Consider the following 18,836-nt stretch of genomic DNA (forward strand, 5'->3'; position numbering starts at 1 on the left):
AAATGTTTAATCCCACTTTTGAATGTACATGCCAACGGAACACCTGTCCTTAATCCTACTCTTAGTAAAGGATTTTTTTAGGGCTTTGGTAGGACCGGATTACAAGCAAACGTCTCGTCACGCTTCACAGAACAATGCGTATAATTGTTCCCGACGTGTAGGTGAAAGACCAGGGGAGGGCGTCTCGCTTGTTGCAAAAGGTTTGAAATCTTACCTTCCGGCATGTCAAGATTATGCGCAAACAAATCGTACGTGCAAGACGCAACTTTACTCGTTGTTTCACTGTGTACGACACTGGTACAGTTCTTCAACCTTAACATCGCCAACATTTCAAACATGGAATAAGAAAGATCTACGGACACTGCGAATTGTTTGCTTACACCATTCTGTGGACGAAAGTTATCTAACAGTTACCTCACAAATTATGTGACACAAATCAAATATATATCGAAAAAGAGATTGTGTTGCTATGCTAAAGATTTATCAAAAACACTTAGTTCAAACCATTATTTTTTGTTATGATCAATTCTGTTAATCTCCTTTGTACATAAAAATATCGCCTAAACCAACAAACATTTACTTTTTTAAAAATCTGTTTATTTGATTGTATGATTTCTATTGCATTTGCGGGACTGTCCCAATGTTGAAATATATTTTTTACGGTTGGTGTAATATGCAAGTAAGTCCAGGTTACATTTTGATGAGGAAATAATTATACAGGGAAAAACATATGATCGTGTAAGCATGAAATTATATTCAATTAAATGTACGTAAATCTTTTAAATAGCTAGATGCCAAAACAATGTTACATGAAAACTCGGAAAACCTTGTTTTTTGCGGCGATTACTCATGTGAAACCGAAAACCCTGACTTACGTCCAACTACCAGCTACCACTACCAGATTGGCAAAAACCTGTTGACAAAGCTTAGTTTACTCGCAAAGACATTTTGGAAAACAAGCCTGCTGTTGTGTAACTATTAAATTCGATGCGGCCGATTCTTGGAAGTCAGGAATTTGGTGCTCGACTAAACAAAGATACAGCAGCAAAAATATTCAACACTTTTGCAAGGTACTGTGTGGAATTGGAAAGATACCATTTGGCTTTTGCCATAATAGACACTTTTATTCGGAATGATTCTTAGAATCGATTAACAAGATATTTTAAAGTGCATCATGTATTTGTAACATATACCTTTTTATGCATTTAGTTAAATAACCAGATGCTATACGGAATTCCAAATCATAGAAAAACATGTGCCAGATTGGAAAGCTTGTTTTTTGTGAAAAAGATTTTTTTCGGTGATAGTTAATTGTGCGGACGATCGCATCATTTCTTGGCATATTAATGCATTTGCTAATTAGTATTGCGTTGATTACCGGTAAATTTTCGCAAACGTTTTGACATTTTTGCAATCTGGAACACGTGCATTGCAGATTATGCAAAGGTGACGAGATCTATGTTGATGCAGCTCATGCTCTCCCAGAAAGTGAGCATTGTCTTGGTTCCATTCAGGAGGTTCACCAGGAAAATGTTATGGTAACTACAAAAGCTTCTCCTTGGTTTGGATGCGATTTAACTGCAGAAAGTGTTCGTCTTCAACTGGAGAAAAGCCTAGAAAGGTTGAAGGCAAGTTTTCTATGTAACGAGCCCTTTTTGATGGGGCAACTATTAATTACTGTGAACTTTCATGCACCTATGTGTGGGCATTAAATTTTAGTTCACATTTAGCCAGCCACATGCCATGGTTGAAATTTAGAATAATGTTTTTTGAATGAATACCACAATAATGTAAATTGTTTAAACATGCTAATGTTCTTTGTTATTGTGCTTTTGTAGCTTTCAAAAGTTGACTCATTTTATCTTCATTCTCCTGACCACAATACACCGATCCTACAAACTCTCAAAGCTGTTAATGATCTTTATTTGGAGGGAAAGTTTAGTGTGTTTGGTTTGTCAAACTATGCTGCCTGGCAAGTTGCGGAGGTACAATTTATCATATGCTCCCAGGCAGTAAAAACTATATTTATTAAGCAATGCATCTTATTGTTTTTAACAGATTTGCACCATTTGCAAGCACAATTCCTGGGTAATGCCCACAGTTTGCCAAGGTAAAGATAAATATAACACAAGCAAAACAATATTCTACATAATAAAATAGCTGAAATGTAGATAACATTGATCTTATTATCTTCTGTGCCATTTTATTACTATGATATAAGTTTCTGGCAAAACATTTCATGAGCAATTCCAAGAATAATGTTTTTTCATTTTGGATGTTGGTCACCCAACAAAAGAGCTTGCTGAGTTAATTTAACTTTATGCCTTGCAGCATCATCAAAAAATTGTCGCAAAACAGATTCAATAATTCTTTGCATTATTCAAAGGAATGTACAACTGTTTGACCAGACAAGTTGAGAGAGAGTTAATACCATGCCTACGCCATTATGGAATTCGTTTTATTGCCTATAATGCTTTGGCATATGGATTGCTTAGTGGTAAATACAAGTATCATGATCTCAGTTCAGGCAATGCAGAAGGAAAGTTTTTTATACAACATGAATGGGCTGCACACAATCAAAACAGGTACACTTTTGTGCTGTTGAACAAAGTGAATTTACTTTGAGGCCAATTTTATTTCAACTTGATTCTGACATGCCTACTTTTAGGTACTGGAAGAAAAAGAACTTTTTGTCAACCCTTGAAATCCAAACTGCACTTGATGAAATTTATGGAACCAATGCTGTTTCCCTTCCAGAAGCTTCTCTTCGGTAAACTTCCTTTAACTTTACTGAGTGTTTTTTAAAACTATGTTCATAGAGTAGAATGCAAATGTTTTCATTTTGTGACTTCAAAAGCAAAGTCACAGGCAATAGTTGATGCTTTTGAAATGGTAACGTAACAATAACGACCACCCTTTAAACAGGTGGCTGTGCTACCACTCTGCACTAGACAGCAGTAAAGGGGATGGCATACTACTTGGTGTGTCATCTGATGATCAAATTGTGTCTAATCTCCAAGCTTTTGAAGCTGGTCCTCTGGATGAATATGTTGTGGAAAAAATTAACAAGGGTTGGGATCGCACTGGAGCAGATTGCCCAGATTACATGAAGTGATTTGTTTACGGCCTAATGTATTGATGGTATAGATATGTACTTGCTTTCTATGTGGCAGATTGGGTGCCAGTGCTGGAGTAGAGTAGTTTGTGGTTCTTTTCATATTGTTATTTGCATCAAGTCCTTATATGCAATACATTCATTTTCAATTAAAACATTGTTTTGTGATTGATACGAATTTCTGCTGATGTTTCTACCTTAGCTCCCGTATACAAAAGAAAGTAGCTCTGTGCAGCTCGTTCCTCTAAATACACAAAAGACATTGCACAAAGCATAAGCAAACTTTAATAGCATGATAATGCAATATTTTATACTACATGAATCTAACTTTTTTAGGAAAAACTCTTGAAGAAGTTTGCTGAATAACCAGAAAAAAAAATTTTAGCCAAAAAAATTTTATACTTTTTGTCAAAAATCAGATGTTAAAAGACGCAATATAAATTTAGTACTCCAGAATGGGAACATGGTATAGATGTAAGTTTGGTAACACACATTCAAATAATTGTGCTTTTTTGTATTCTTGCATAGTGCTGTAATAAGATACACAAACTGAGTAGTAAAATAAATAGCTCAGCAACTGCACACATATTTACTCATTTTCAAACACACACAATAACATAGTTTGCTAAAAAGTTAAATTTTAAAAAGCACCAGAAAATAATTTGCAAACTGTAAAAAAAATTTAGAATAACTTCCATCCCGAAAGATCTTTTTTCCATAAAAAAGGTGCTCAAAACCTACAAATATATACCCTACTGCTGTATGTTCTTGAACAACTACATACCAAATAACATTTGCAATATACTTGGTAAGTCAATAAGAAAGGTTTCTAATGTTTGCTTGTGTCTTACTTCTCTTCTTCAGGGCCATTTGTTTGAATGGAGTTTGTATCAACAATGTTACTGATCGTGCTATGCTGTTGTTTTCTAAACACCATTCCATCTGGATCGTGGATAGTTTTGCCAGTAACATAACACCATCCTACACCTTCCAGCAGGTGTAAAAGTTTAACAAGAAGTAGCGATTTGGACTTGGGATCCAGTGGCTTACTGAAGATGTATGACTGGTAGTTGTCCTCAGTTGTCATATTAACATTCAATTTGGAAAACTGCATGAAGGCCTGATTTATAGCAGCACAAACCTCACCTTCCAGTTTTGGACTTGCTGTTACTTCATACTGGATTTGCAGGGGATTGTATATATGCAAAAATGCCATGAAACACCCATAAGCTGACTGAGTCAGTTCTTGTTTAAAACATTAAACAAGTTATTTTACAAAACATTTTGAGTTTTACGAAAAATTGCTGTGATATACTGTACAAATCTAAAAAAAGACAAAATTGTATTTAATTTGAAACCAAATTAAGACAGCTATTAAATTCTTTTTTAATATTTGCTTACCAATGACTTGTATAACCCTACACAGTTTCATATCCCATTTTTTTAACACAATACAACGTAAAACCGTGATGATACGACATGACTTGGTGACATTCATAATTCATAAAAACATGTGTTGGTAAATATTTTGTAATTATAAGTCGCTTGATTCATTCGGCCATTTACCACACTCAACCATTTTCCATGAATCCTCAACACCTCTTGTCATTTCACGCATGAATGAAAATTCATGCACGACTGTACCTTTAACAGGGAGAACAGATATTTTACTTTGTTTTTCTATGTTTTCATCCATAAATTTCATAACTTTTTTTCGCACATTTCCATAGTTGACCATTTTAATGTTTATAGCAAGAATGGCATGCACGTCACTGTTGTCTTCTTTTGCAGTCACTTTCATTCCCAGTGTTGGGAAATAGAAATAAAAATCTTCAGCTTTTGCATTCCCTACAGTTTGTTTTTCTTGTTCTGATAAATTTTCCCAATTCTGCTCCAAGTTTGCCTGGCAACTGCTGTCCATAAGTTCCGAAAGACCTTGATTTTCGTTGCTTTCCAATATATCCAAGATTGACTTCAACGCATGTGGACAGAAAGTGACGAATTCTTTCAAATCAAACTGTTGGCGAAAGTATCCCCTGATCATCATCCCAAACAATGCATTTTGCAACATTGCTAAGGGACGGAAATTTAATGCAAAGCCTTGCATTTGCACGTTTCTCTTCGACTCCGTCAAAACTTTAAAACTTGCTGCTCCGTTACGCAAAAGGGTTGCGTTATTTAAACGCGCTAGTGCCGAGAGTGTCATCATTTTTGCATGAAAACTTACCGGCTCCACTAACGCAATACAACACCAAACAGAAACAATCAGTTTCGTCGCTGTATTGCACAATCCCTACAGAGAGTAAGGAGTCTAATTGCAATTATTGCATCACATTATTATAACGTATATAATGAAAAACCAACTAATATTTGGCCAATTACAAACTTTTTTTAATTCTTTTACAACAACTTTGAAATTATACGCATGACTTGTTTTGTGCTTTGACCATAGAAACTTTAAATTTTTACAAATATGCGTAAGGCGAATAATCTTATTTAAACAGACACAGTTCTTAAGCATTTAATCAATTTTGTCTCAGCATTCATCATACGGACAAGCCTGCAGTTTGAACTAACGATTACTTGGTGCAGTCAATTTGAATTCGTATGACAAGAAACGTTCCTAACCAACTTTCTGCATTTAACAAATCTGTCCAAAAACATGAAAAAATGTTATTCAAGAAATGTTATCATGTATTGCACACATATCTGAAAAGCAATAAACGAAACATACGTAGCAATCAAAGCATTTTTGCTTACAACGTAGCAAACATTTTTTTTTTCATTCTGCTTTCTGTGCAGATTATGAAAAGTTGCTACATTAATATGAAATATTAATGGTGGTGTGTCTAAATATGAGCGAATCAAACGCATTAACTTGCTGCTCTTAACGCCAAACCACAACTTTAAATTTTTAAAACTTGGTGACAGACTTCATGGCACATTCATACAACAGAGGCCACGCTGGGAAAGTACCAAAGGTCGACGAATCAAATCAAAGAGACCAACACAGGCACTATGAAATCCAAAATAGCGCCTCTCTTTGCCTATTGTGACATGAAGAATAATACTTGTTTAAATAAAACAAACTTAGCATAATCACGTCATCAGTTGACAACAAGACCAGCTTTGGCAACAAGTTGAGTAAAAAGTGACGCAGAATTAGTGAGAAGTTGCTTCGGTTCGTCAAATTCAACTATTTTGCCGTTTTCCATCACGATTACGCGCTCACTGTCCAAAATAGTCTCCACTCTGTTTCAAGAAGGTGGTGTTTATCATTTCGTGTTTTTTTTTACTTAAAAATTGCCCGAAAACATTCGCAACAATTCATCATTTAAGATATATAGTGGCTCACTCTCAAAAACTAATGATTGTGTCAATATTAGTGTATTTGCACAGTTCATTCTTCGACATGTTCGGAAAATAAAGTTAAAAACAAGAGACCAAACCAGTTATTCTAACAAGTCAAAAATCTTGTACAATATTTTCCAAACATGTGAAAACGATATCGCGATGCATTTGCAAACACCACGCCCGATAGTTACCTGTGAGCGATGGTTAACACAGTACAATCCCCAAAACATCGTCGTACAGTTTCTTGTATCAAAGTGTCAGACTGGCGATCAACATTGGCTGTTGCTTCATCCAGACATACAACCTATAAAGCGGTTATGTTATTCAAGTCTCTATCGTAACAACTGACTGCTTTTAACATTTCAGTATTTTTGTTGCAACAACAACCTGTACATCCTTCAGCAAAGCTCTTGATAGACACACTAGCTGGCGCTGTCCCGTCGACAGACGTCTTCCGCGTTCTCCTACGTCACAATCGAGACCTCCCATGCCTTCTACTGCCCTCCGGAGGCCGCAACTATCCAACGCTGCCCAAAGCTTGGCGTCAGTGTCTGGGCCGGGCAAGTGGTTGCCTGTTGGGTCTAAGTTTTGTCGCAAGGGGCCGCTAAAGAGAAACGGATCTTGGGGAATCACCGCCATTTTTGATCTGAAAACAAATCAGTTCGGAAACAAAAGAATTGTGTCGTTTTTTCAGATTTGGAATAACGATTAGTTTTAAACGTGCTTCCTTTGTTTGCGTTGCCAAGCAACCGACCTGAGCAGATGAAGCGGAACGCGGTTGGTGTTCACCTCGTCGATGAATATGGCGCCTCTAGTGAGCGGTGTGATACCGAACAAACAAGAGAAAAGTGATGACTTCCCGCTGCCGGTTCGACCCACGATACCAACTTTTTCACCGGACCCTGCAACATATGACGTCATACACACAATAAGGAAGAAGTTTAATATGGGAAAAGTCATTACCGTATTCAATTATCACACATAGTTTTATAATCTGGACAGTACAATAAATCAATTAAGTTTGTTCACTAAACCAGCTTATTAGGACACTATCCAACGAAAAGAATGTTTCATAATGAAGGGTAACAACATAAAGTCCATCTTGCGAGTCATCAGCGGCTTTAATTCAAGAGTGCAAGAAAATTGACGATATCAGTCATTTTTAAATGTGTTCCAAAGTCATGGCTGATTCTGATTCTACGCTTGAGCGCATATCGACATTCCTGTCCACAGTGAACAATATCGGAAGACGCGATAAAACAAAATAACATTACTTACGTATGCGAAAACTGACGTCATCCAACGCCAAAGGAAGGTTGGGTCGGTACTGCAGACCTACGTGACGAAATTCAATAGCGCCGCCTGATGGCCAGCCACGACGAATCTGCGATTCGCCAGATGTCGCTCTCTCCTACGATCAAAGTTGAATTGGAAACTTTAATAAAATTGGTCAAGCGCCCGACCCACATACCAAGATGAAAACCTGATCGGGATTCGTGCCCAGGACATCCTGGGTTCAAACCCCAGGGTGTGGTCAAAAAAATTCAATAAAATTCCATATACCAATGTAAATATGCAAATAGACATCCGACCATAAATGACTTTTAATAAAATGTACAGTCGACAAGAACAATTGAATTAAATATCGATCGGAAAAAACAACTAAATGTGTATGAAAGGAAATGATCGTACGCCGCATGGCTTCTACCAAATTAATTTTGGTTCGATGCCAATTTCTGGCCAGTAAAAATTATTGTTTTTCCTTTACTCTTCTCAATTTGCCGTTTATCGTTCTTTTTTCAATAAGAGTGTCAAAAAAAAAACATCAATAAAATTAATGTTTTTGTCCATTTAAAACATAAAATGATTTTATATTTTACCGCAAAGGTCACAGGAGACAGGTAAAGTATGGGTGATGTTAATGTGCTCATTACATGTCCATATAAGGTCCTTACGTGTGGAACGTTGTGAATGTAAAAGGACTGCCTCTCTACCGCCACCATTTGTTTCTCGGTTTCAGTAAATGACGTAATCACCCCGGATAGACGGCTGGTTACTGAGAGGGCGTAAGATAACGCAAGACCGACTAAACCTGCAGCTGAAAAACAATCAATTTTGAGTCAAAAATCAACGTATGACAATATTTAAAAAAATATGAGGCCAGGAAAAGGAACCACTGAAACTCTAGTTGAGTCAAAAAAACATAAAAAGAACAGATATTTTGTCCCCTGTGATCGCCAGGTAAGGACTTGCGCGGTTGGGTTTGTTTTGCAATAACATGAAACACATTTTTTGCTTCAACATACACTCTATAAAAGTGGTCCCAGAAAAACAAGGGAAGAACGGTGTAGCATGTAACATGAAACACATTTTTTTAAAACCAGAACCAGAAAAAAATCCGGATCCAACCGCTGCAGGAGCAGATTAAACTAAGTGGGATAAAAACCTTTTAGAAGTGGCAGCAGAAAAAAACATGGGGAAAACGGTTACTTATGGGAGATGAAATAAAACCAATTGAAATCGAGCACCAACACTCGTCAGAGATTCAACATACCGGCACTGGAGGAACTGAGTTCGTGCTCGATGACGGCGGTGAAGGCAACGCCCGTTACCATGACGACCCCCATCATCTGCAGTCGGATAGCAAGCCACTCTTGCGCCGCTAGTGTCGAGAAATTGCAGCGTTGGTTGGCGTCGATCAGCGCCAAGTTCTGTTCCCTGAGTTAAATTCACAACGATCGATTTTATTCCAAACAAAGAGAATTTGATAAAATAACAAAAAAAATCATCAGTTTTATGCGCAACGAAAACTTGGTTTGCTATTTTTTTGAAAAGTTAAAATGAGGAAAAAACCTTCAGTCTATTTGAATGAGTAATAATGACGATGCCCAAATATGGGCGAAACATATATCCGATAAAAAGACAATCATAACGACAATTTTCTTATAGTTCCAAACTGATTTCAACTTTTAGGTAATGCGAAATACATTTATCGGTAGAAACTCAACCACCATCGAGACTGGAAATTCTGGACAACATAACACGATTCAGTTTCTTCACGATATATGGGGTAAATATGGTCGAGTTATAACAGTCACACATGTTACACCTTGGTTTTAGGTCGACAAGAATACAGACGATATATTCTATTTCAAGTAATCTGTTTTTCTGGTACAAATAAACGTATACTTTTATTTACCGACGTTTTGCCTGTTATTCAACTATACACGCTTCATGCTGGCAAAGCATCAGTTGATACATGTACAATTTAATTGTGTGAGAAGTACAAATTATATGTAATACAATATGCCTGATGGCAACAACAGAGACAAACTATATTTTCTGTGTTCTCAGACCCCACCGTTACTGGGGTGGTTGATAAGTTCATCATCTTTTAAGCAGAAATTTCTGTCCCGTAATTCAACAACAATGTAATATGTACAAAAAGTGGAAACTCACTTAAACATTTGGTCCTTCCTGAACGCCCTGATAGTGGTGAGACCCATCAGTGTTTCGGTGAAGTGGGCATAGATTGGCGACAAACTGATACTACTGAGTCTCTTCAATTCGCGTGACGTCAGTCGATAATAATGCTGAAACACACATCCATACGTTACACAAAAGCAAGTGTATAAAGGATGATTTTTATCTATGGAAGCACCCACGTGACCCAAATCAGCCCTTTGCAGAAAAAATCAATGCAAACATGAGACAACAGTTGGCTGCCCGGATCGTCTACTATCACACAAAGCTGCACTGATGAGACTTTATAGGTTGAAACAGTGGGCATCTGTATGCAGTTCACAAACTTCATATTATTAGCTTCATGCTTATTTATGGAAGGTATCTGTTTCCATGTAAAATATTTAAAATGACATCAGGGTTCGGCAAAATTAATGCGGCGAAAAACCTGTGACGTGTTCTGGTCACAAGCAAAAGTATTCACTCCATACAACGGTTCACCTCGTACCACATACATACCTGAGTGTAGTAGTAAAATACTGACAGTGGGAGAAGCACGACGGTGAACCAAGGTAGGCCGTAGCACGTGATCGCGATGGTTGCTAGGAGACCAGCAAGCTGCGCGAGGAAGATGTTGAGCATAAAGGGGAGTGAATCATCCACTGTGTAGACGTCACTCGAAAACCTGTTCACCACGCGTCCTATCGGCGTGACGTCAAAGAAGGACACCGGCGCCTGATCACAGAAATGACGTCATGGATGACGTACGATATGGTGGTGACGTAACCGGTATTACCTGAAGAATCGATTTGAGCAGTTTGTCGTGGAGGTGCCGGGTGGCGCAGATTCCGCCGTACGCGAAACCGAACGATCGAACAAAGGTAAAGACGCTGTTGGCGGCCGCTATTATTCCGTATATCATCAGATACCACATGGCGCTGTGTTTCTCGGGAAAACCGGACATTTCTGTTGATATGACGTTGAGAGCTATTTCAAACTGCACGTTTAAGTTCCATCAAGATTTAAACACGTTTTTTGTTTGTTAATAATTATGCTGGAGACAGGTGTGTACACACTGTCTACTAGTCTATCAGCATATTATCTTGAAATTGTCTTGGAAAATTAAAGCAGTTTTCATGAAAAGTATATAAAAAGTTTTGTGTAAACATTTAACCGTAGCACAGACTATAGCTGATAGACCAGCACACACACACATTTTCACTCTGTGGTACAGTCACCAGTTGCACTGATGAGACCTTACAGGTAAAAACAGTGTGCACACCTGTCTCCAGCTCTCATTGATTATTATGGCTCTTTTGTGCCTACAACAAACATTGTGTTTTTTTATTATTTGCTATAAAACAAGTAACGGTGCTTACTTGTGAGCAGAACAGTGTATGAAGTGTCGGTAAGTATGAGAGGTTGTTCAAATACTTGGCAGGATTGGGTCAAGTTGGATTCTCTTGTGGATGTAAAAGTGCTTAAATGTTGGGTCATATTCTCACTCACCCACTGCGAAAGCCACCAATCAGACACCACTTTTGAACCTAAAGCACGAAAAAGAAATCTTGTTTTATTTTTGCAAAAAAATCGGGTCCGTCCAGTGTTGAATCACCATGAGGTGTAAACCTCAAACTGTTTCTTAAAGCAATGAACAAGTTTCGTATTTTGTGCGGCTACTTCAAAAATCTCAATACTATGTTTGACACAAGTTTAAAAGGTTGTGGCCACACTTTTAACTACATATGGACAAGATTAACATCTTGATATGTCGTTTTCTGATTTTGCTAACTTTTATTTTGAATGCTAACAAAACGTTTTTCTCTGCCCGCTATTCAACTACAAAAACGACGAGTCTTGCAACAACTTTTACTGCCCTGTTCAGCAAAAAAAACTACTTTTTAATGTAACACAACACAATACGTTAATTAGCAATAACCAAGACCAAAAAAGGGCATAGGAACGCGTTACCTTGCATGAGAACAACAAACAGAAGAACAGTGAAGGCCAGACAACTTCCCACAGCCAACCAATAAGCTTTGTACACGCTCAGTGCAACGCTGCCTATAGCTTTCTCCTCAGCTTGTATGAGGGTGGACGCAGTGACAGGTTTATCGCCAGCGTCCGTTTCCGTTGTCTCTTCAACGTTTGTGTTTTCTTTGTCTGTAATTCAAGCTTTAAATTCAAATCTTTTTAAACGCACTAATCTGACTTAGGAAAAAAAAACAAGTCTATAAAAAACAAGGATACGGACGATGCCTCAAAATAAGAGAAATATATCAGAAAAAGTTTTGATCATAATGACAAATGACTTGGGTGCTTTTCTCAACTAGTTCTACTAAACTAAATACAACTTTTACATTACGAAAACCTATCAAAGCGCACAAACCAGACAAGATGTCATAATTGCCCCATGAATATGTGGTTGCTGCATGTCGAAAATTTGCAAAAAGTGTAAACATAAACCAAAGCCAAAAGCGTGCTGGCGTCCATGGTTAACAGACTTGGTTGTGTTTTGGGGAAAGGGTTTTTCCAACTCCAAATACTTCAGTAATACCTTGCAATCCTTCAAAGTTTTCCAGCAGGTTTTGATCCAAAACTTGGGATGGCGTTCCAACCTCCTTAATCCCACCTTCATCCATCACAATTATCCAATCAGCGTTACGCAAGTATCTTGTGCAAAAAACAACGGTAGTTAAAAAATCAAATCACAAATATTATAAATGGTCATAAGACTATAACGTTATCTGATATAACATAAAACGTAAAAAAAAAATAATAATAAAAAAATTCTTTAATTTCCTTCACATACCTGACGTGGTGGGTACATAAAATCCTGGTTCTGTCTCGGAGAATTCCGGTTATACACTGATGGTAGAGATGGGAGGCAACGTGTTGATCCACAGCAGATAACGGATCATCCAGTAAGTAGAGGGATTTGTTCTAATCAGAAGAAAAAATATGGAAGGTTTTTCATTGACAGCAGACGATGCATAGTGTGTAAAACCACATAATGTGTAGAACCACATATTGTGTAGAACAACAGATTGTGTAAAACCACAGATTGAAGTTAAACAATGGGAGACAGTCGTAACGACACATTGAACTTTTGATTGACAGGGGTATGTTGAGTTCCAAGACAAAAATTTAAAGACGGTCTTAACGGCATAAACTTAGCGTGCTTCGTTTAGGTTGAAGTTTTACTCCCGAAAAAGGTTGTGATGCTTTTGGGGGTAAAGTTTTCCAATATTTTGCCGTAAAAGAATTACATTCTGCTATATTCGTGAAAAATATCCAGTATGTCTTTCACCAGAAAAGGCATAAACACAACTAGATTGGATTTTCACGCAAAACAGCAATTAGGAAAAGCGTTTTCCCTTTTGCGTGACAGCAACCCCGATTGAAGATTGGTTAAATTTAGAACGCGGAAACACTGCTACATTCTCTCTACATGGCAACCATTCAAGATGTACCTGATACACTGCCCTTGCAAGAGCCACCCTCGCTTTCTGTCCACCGCTCAACGTAACCCCGTTCTCTCCAACTTCCGTCAAGTCGCCGTTTGGCAAAGTTTTGAAATCATCTTTTAACGCGCAACACTCGACCACTGCATCGTACAATTCCTTGTCCACCGTCTCACCCCAAGCTATGTTGTACCTGAGAGTTTGTTTATACTTTTCATATGCTTTTGCGAGGAGAATATAGCACGAAAGAGCAATTGAAATGTTGCAGTAACAGTAGCAGGATGCCTACGGTTATTAAATCTTTTTGACAAGTGTTAATGTATTTTTTTAATTAACGATTCGGTCAATTAAAGACAGGTTGGCAAGGATATGAATCCAATTCTGTTCCTGCCATGAAGTTATTAATAAACACGTTATTGACAAAAAAATGAAACTATAAATGAACAAAAACAACTATTTTAAAGGAACAATGGCAAGAAAATCACCTTTGAAAATATGTTTTTCAAACATCGCGCGCAGTTACCTTTAACTACGAAATCACAACTTCAGATAATCGCGACTTCACGGTTGACATATTTCTTGGTAAGTTATAAGTCAACGTAATAGTGCCAGCAATAAACAGTGCCCCGAACCCACTTGACTGTCGCGTGTTGTATCCAAGGTTCTTGCGTGACGTAAGCAATCCCATCCTCGTGACCTCGAACCACCAACTTTCCACAAATTTTCTCCAGTTCGCCAGAAAGTGCAGCCAACATAGTGGTTTTTCCTGATCCAACTGGTCCGATTACGCCGATAAATTGCCCCTTAAAACACAAACAACCGTTTCAAATATAGGATTATTACAAAAATTTTAATTCGCAACTGAGGCGAATTATAATATCCAAAAACAATTAAATCAATTGTAATGCAAGGCAGGAGCGAAACGATATTGTTTCAAATATGGTTTCCTTTCTGGGCTTCCGTAAAAACAATACGAGACAATACCAATATAGAGGCATTAAATATTATACAATGCTGGTGGAGGCAGTTGCTCATTCAAACTCATTCTATTGAGTTTTAGGCCTGGCAGCAACTAAGTCTCCTCTGTGCACTAATGATGGACACAGTATAGTGTTTAAAACGTCTGCTTTAGCAGGATTAGCATATTAGCTCTGGCATTTCTATTCCCACTTTTAACATTCAAGCTTTTCACACCGAACTATTTTAGGCAGTTCACTGGTTTTCCAGCGAAGGTTAAACGAACTTCATCATTTGGCAATTACGAAAGTTGAAAGCAACTCAAAACACATTTATCAAAACTCTTTCTTTCAATTGAAAATGAACTGATAAACCAAACTATTGTCCACTGACCTTTTCTATTTTCAAAGTTATATCAGCCAATAGCTGATCCTGCTGAGTTGAAGTTGCCTCATGATCGTCATCGACAGGCAAGCTCCATGAAAAACTGGCTCCCTTCATTGTGACGATATCATCTACAACATGGAAAAGTAAGAAGAGAATCAACAAGCCGCACGACAAGTTGGTATTAAATGTGAAACACGCAATATGGTGACTGAAAAGTTTCAACTAATGTTTGGCTTTTTTGAATACATGCCATTGACAGGCAAAACGATTTTTGAGTCTCAAAAATTGTAAGGAGTTAACTTTCAGTTCATGCAAAGTACAACAAATTGGTTTGTGGTTTTATGAACAACCATGCCAACTTCCAAGTCAATGACCGGGGAGACATTTTATTATTTTTATGCTAATTTTATATATACCCTGTATGTACAGCATACATACAATTCAGACTCAATTTAAATTAGAAATGGAAGATCAAGTTTTTATTCAAGTGTTCTATAAGAGTATTTACAAAATGTTTTATCATTACAACAAAGTATTATTTACCATTTGTTGCTGGCAAATCGTCGTAATATTGATGAGAATCAAAGTTTGGGATTAAGTTGAACGTTTCAAGTCTGTTAATTGAAATCCAAGCTTCCATCAAACCGTTAATAACCCATGGAAAGGCATTCAATGGGGATATGAGCATGTTTATCAACGCCACCACTGTAAACACCTGCAACATATAACATTTAATCATACAAGTTTTTTTGAGCGACAACAAAATATCAGTAAGGGAATTGTAATATTCTACAGCTTATTGTAGGCAAAACCTGCCTGAAAACCTTGCTTTACGGCTAAGGCATGCAATCAGTACTTTAGTTAAGCAAATACTTGAGTTTTTTGTGAAAAGAAACTGATGCTTTGTACACACCTTGCAGGCTAATTGTGTATGTGTTTAAACACAAGAAAAATCACAGCAAAACAGTTGACAAACAGGACAATATTACAATTTAATCAGGTCCACACCTTTGCTGCTGTAAGGTCGTGTCCAGTAACAGAGTAAACAGAGAAAATGAGAAGTGAAATAATGACTGGGGTGGTTGCCCACAAATAAACACATCCTGCATCAAAATATTTGATTCCTTTCAAGCTTTTCAGTTCATCAGAACGAATACTGAAACAAAAAGTCTATGTTGTAAATTTGCAACTCTTGAAATCTGTTGCCGTTGATACTAAATAGAGAAAAAAAAATATATATATACCACAAAAATACTTGCATATGCCTTCAGCAATATTCCATTAAAACTGACAGTCAATTCACCACATAAGAGAAATATTAGTTACAAATAAACACACATTTATGAAAAGAAAAATTTCCATAGTCAATATTGGCAAACGTTTGAAAAGATAAATATATTCTGCATCTTTAAAAATATGATACAAAATCGCCATGACAGAAATGCAATGAGGACAATATGTGTGAGTTCAAGGTTTGTTACTTAAGTTATACACGACATATGTACTGTACATGAAACTTTACCTGTTAACTTTTTCAGTAAGAAATCCTTCCCATACGTTGAACTTCACAACTCGTATTCCCAACAATATTTCTGTTATCAACTGAAAACACAACGACAACAATTTAATAAAAGAAACATAAAACAATAGCTTGAAAACTTACAGAAAAAAAACAAGTTTCCTGCCTATCATTTATAACGGATTTAGCTAATTTTAAAAACCACTTCCTAAATGACACCAACATTTAACCAATAAAATATTACAAACACCCAAAGCATTATTACAAACCACAAAGTACAACTGGTAACATATAAACAGAAATTGTTGAACAGACATAATGCTCACCTTCACTCGTTCATCCTTGTGTTTCATCATGTCAACATTGTATTCACCAATCTTTTTAGCCAGATAGCGATTGAATAAAATCATCAACAGTGCAAAGCCAAGTCCAGTCAGAAAAACCACTCCAACCTACCAAGAACACAATTTTGGTTAATACGACAGAAACCTGGGAAATATTTAAGGACACATTGAGAATAATTCAGAAACTAGGACAATTTCTTAACGCCAAAACATTTTAAGTACAGAAATGTTAAATTAGGCAATGATAGATTTTACTTGAAATTGTTGCTTGCACCCACCTGGAAGTAAAGAAGTACCAGAGTAACAATAACTTGGAATGGAAGACTCCAAAACTGATGAAAACTAACACAGAAGTTAACAACACGATTAACATCGGTGCTCATAAAGTTTGTGACTTCTCCTGTTGTGTAATTTGACATAGCTGGTGGTTTTGCAAGCACAGTTTTGTTATAAATGCTGGATATCAGACAGGATTTGAATGCTGTGGCCACCTTATTTACCTGTGGGTGTAAATTTGTTTTATTACAACCATAGAAATAATAGCATAAATTAACTTACTTGAAAATCAAAGTGAGTCGATAGCATTGAACCAAGTAGGGTGGATAGGAACAAGCCAGAGGCATAGTAACAGCCATAAGCAAGAGGCTCATTCGAATCAACAAAGTTAACCAATCTATTCAGAAGCAGGGGTCCAGCAAATGCCAGTGAGTCTGACAAAAATTTCAGAATTCCAAGTGAGTAGTACCACCTCCCAAACTTTGCACTAAGTGACTTCAGCAAGATTTTTGCAGCGGTTGGTGGAGTAGCATGTTCCATAAAGTGTTTGCTGGTAAGTTCCTCAACCTTGGAGGCATAGCTGCCACAGATATTTTGTGTGTTCAAGTCAGATGGCAAGCTGTACACAGCATCTTCTCTGTTCAACTGCCTTTTGGAACCTTTACGCATTAGCGGCTGCACCCAATGAAAGAACAGAGAAGACAAGCATGAGGCAGAGTCCGACGGACAGCTCTCTGGCACTGACGGAACATCGGAGGATGCAATTTCTGAATAACGATCACTTCCCAAGAAGTCAGCGGCTATCAAGTTGTCCAAGTCCTCGGTGGGTGATATAATAGAGACAGTACGAAACTTTGGGTTCGGACGTAAAAATGTAGTAAGATAGGTAACTTGACATGCCGCCATGCAGGCCACACAAAACAAATCAACAATAGTGTTGATGTCATTAAGTGTTTCTTTGCCAGACACTGTGTGTAGTAATATAACCACCATGCGCTCAACTTGCACAGCATAGTATCCAAATGTCAGCAGCCACGAAAGGACGACTGCAGTGGGTGAACGCTTGTAATCAAAATGAATCAAACCAATTCGCCATAGAAATATTAAGTGCACACTCAAGGAGAGAAGTCGAGTACCATATGATACAAAAAGCACTGCTGGAATGTTGGTTTTGATCAATACAGCGTCTTTGATAAAAACACCAAGAGTTATGACCAGTGTAATTGCTGTGCAAACCCTTCGGATGTGGAATGGACTTGGAACGCGTAAATTAACATCGGGAGGCCGAAGTTTTCCAATATAAAATGCACTTGTCAATGCAAGAAGTGTGAAGGGGGCAAGAACAAAGGCAAATGTTTCAAAGCACAGAGAAAATGTTGGACCATTGTTGTTCCATATTGAAAATTCTTTTCCACAAAACTGAGCCAGGCTGTCATCCATTTTACAAACCAAATTAATTGTTCTAGTGCTTACATTTTCTGTCCTGGAAAATACATAACTTCCTGAAAGCTCATTTTTTTAAATTGAATGAAGGCTAAAAAAGTTTAAAATTGGAAGGTTGAGTTAACAATTCCTGCAAGAAATCCTACAGGTCGTTTTGTTTTACGTAGTTATATATTTCGCCTGCGTTTACAGTTATCATCGGTATCGCTTATTCAAATAGAAGGTCAGGTTTAAAATTGTGTGTGATTGGTTTTTACCTTAACCTGTTTGTATACAAAACTTGTGCATAACAGCTAACATCATATCTACCCATATCTATTATGGTTGCATTACCAAACATGAAGGAGTTTTAAACAAAATACTGCATTTATACCAATTGCTTGCAAGCAATACACCCAACAACAAAAGCACGGGACTTCTTTCATGGTCAGTCAGATGACATGTCACAATCTACGGGAAATTCCCTTCAGTTAACCGTTTCGTCATCAATACTTGCAAAACTGTAATTTTTGTCA

The 18,836-nt window shown here is 37.3% G+C and overlaps 3 protein-coding genes across 3 annotated transcripts; 1 reads left to right on the top strand and 2 right to left on the bottom strand.

Moving 5' to 3' along the window:
• The first annotated feature begins 743 nt into the window (after positions 1-743).
• On the top strand, positions 744-3,279 carry LOC145898412 (aflatoxin B1 aldehyde reductase member 2-like). The gene is made up of 7 exons (XM_082986854.1): positions 744-1,070; positions 1,436-1,628; positions 1,839-1,985; positions 2,059-2,110; positions 2,387-2,585; positions 2,669-2,770; positions 2,926-3,279. Exons 1-7 carry the CDS (start codon positions 988-990, stop codon positions 3,113-3,115), a joined length of 966 nt encoding a protein of 321 aa, XP_082842980.1. The 5' UTR covers positions 744-987; the 3' UTR covers positions 3,116-3,279.
• Positions 3,280-3,478: 199 nt separating this feature from the next.
• On the bottom strand, positions 3,479-5,484 carry LOC145898414 (uncharacterized). The gene has a single exon (XM_082986856.1). It carries the CDS (start codon positions 5,322-5,324, stop codon positions 4,650-4,652), a length of 675 nt encoding a protein of 224 aa, XP_082842982.1. The 5' UTR covers positions 5,325-5,484; the 3' UTR covers positions 3,479-4,649.
• Positions 5,485-5,800: 316 nt separating this feature from the next.
• LOC145898376 (ATP-binding cassette sub-family C member 10-like) lies at positions 5,801-18,357 on the bottom strand. The gene is made up of 23 exons (XM_082986810.1): positions 17,161-18,357; positions 16,881-17,102; positions 16,585-16,710; positions 16,262-16,341; positions 15,748-15,895; positions 15,283-15,454; positions 14,746-14,867; positions 14,032-14,198; positions 13,405-13,588; positions 12,744-12,874; positions 12,489-12,604; positions 11,903-12,094; positions 11,311-11,478; positions 10,728-10,897; positions 10,451-10,666; positions 9,929-10,062; positions 9,024-9,187; positions 8,425-8,567; positions 7,748-7,880; positions 7,224-7,371; positions 6,857-7,115; positions 6,661-6,773; positions 5,801-6,367 (listed from the first exon to the last, which is right to left on the bottom strand). Exons 1-23 carry the CDS (start codon positions 18,316-18,318, stop codon positions 6,223-6,225), a joined length of 4,611 nt encoding a protein of 1,536 aa, XP_082842936.1. The 5' UTR covers positions 18,319-18,357; the 3' UTR covers positions 5,801-6,222.
• Between the last annotated feature and the right edge of the window lie 479 nt (positions 18,358-18,836).

This window comes from Ascidia mentula, chromosome 4 (genome assembly GCF_947561715.1).
Source record: "Ascidia mentula chromosome 4, kaAscMent1.1, whole genome shotgun sequence".
NCBI lineage: Eukaryota > Metazoa > Chordata > Ascidiacea > Phlebobranchia > Ascidiidae > Ascidia > Ascidia mentula.

What these genes read in the sequence shown, in the direction of transcription:
- LOC145898412 (XM_082986854.1), top strand. Translation starts at nt 988, where the DNA reads ATGCGGCCGATTCTTGGAAGTCAGGAATTTGGTGCTCGACTAAACAAA. An exon ending in AAAGCCTAGAAAGGTTGAAG is followed by an intron (nt 1,629 to 1,838) that starts GCAAGTTTTCTA and finishes GTGCTTTTGTAG; the next exon opens with CTTTCAAAAGTTGACTCATT. An exon ending in GCTGCACACAATCAAAACAG is followed by an intron (nt 2,586 to 2,668) that starts GTACACTTTTGT and finishes GCCTACTTTTAG; the next exon opens with GTACTGGAAGAAAAAGAACT.
- LOC145898376 (XM_082986810.1), bottom strand. Translation starts at nt 18,318, where the DNA reads ATGGATGACAGCCTGGCTCAGTTTTGTGGAAAAGAATTTTCAATATGG. An exon ending in ACAAGGATGAACGAGTGAAG is followed by an intron (nt 16,342 to 16,584) that starts GTGAGCATTATG and finishes TTGTGTTTTCAG; the next exon opens with TTGATAACAGAAATATTGTT. An exon ending in GTGTTAACCATCGCTCACAG is followed by an intron (nt 6,368 to 6,660) that starts GTAACTATCGGG and finishes TTCTTGAAACAG; the next exon opens with AGTGGAGACTATTTTGGACA.
- LOC145898414 (XM_082986856.1), bottom strand. Translation starts at nt 5,324, where the DNA reads ATGATGACACTCTCGGCACTAGCGCGTTTAAATAACGCAACCCTTTTG.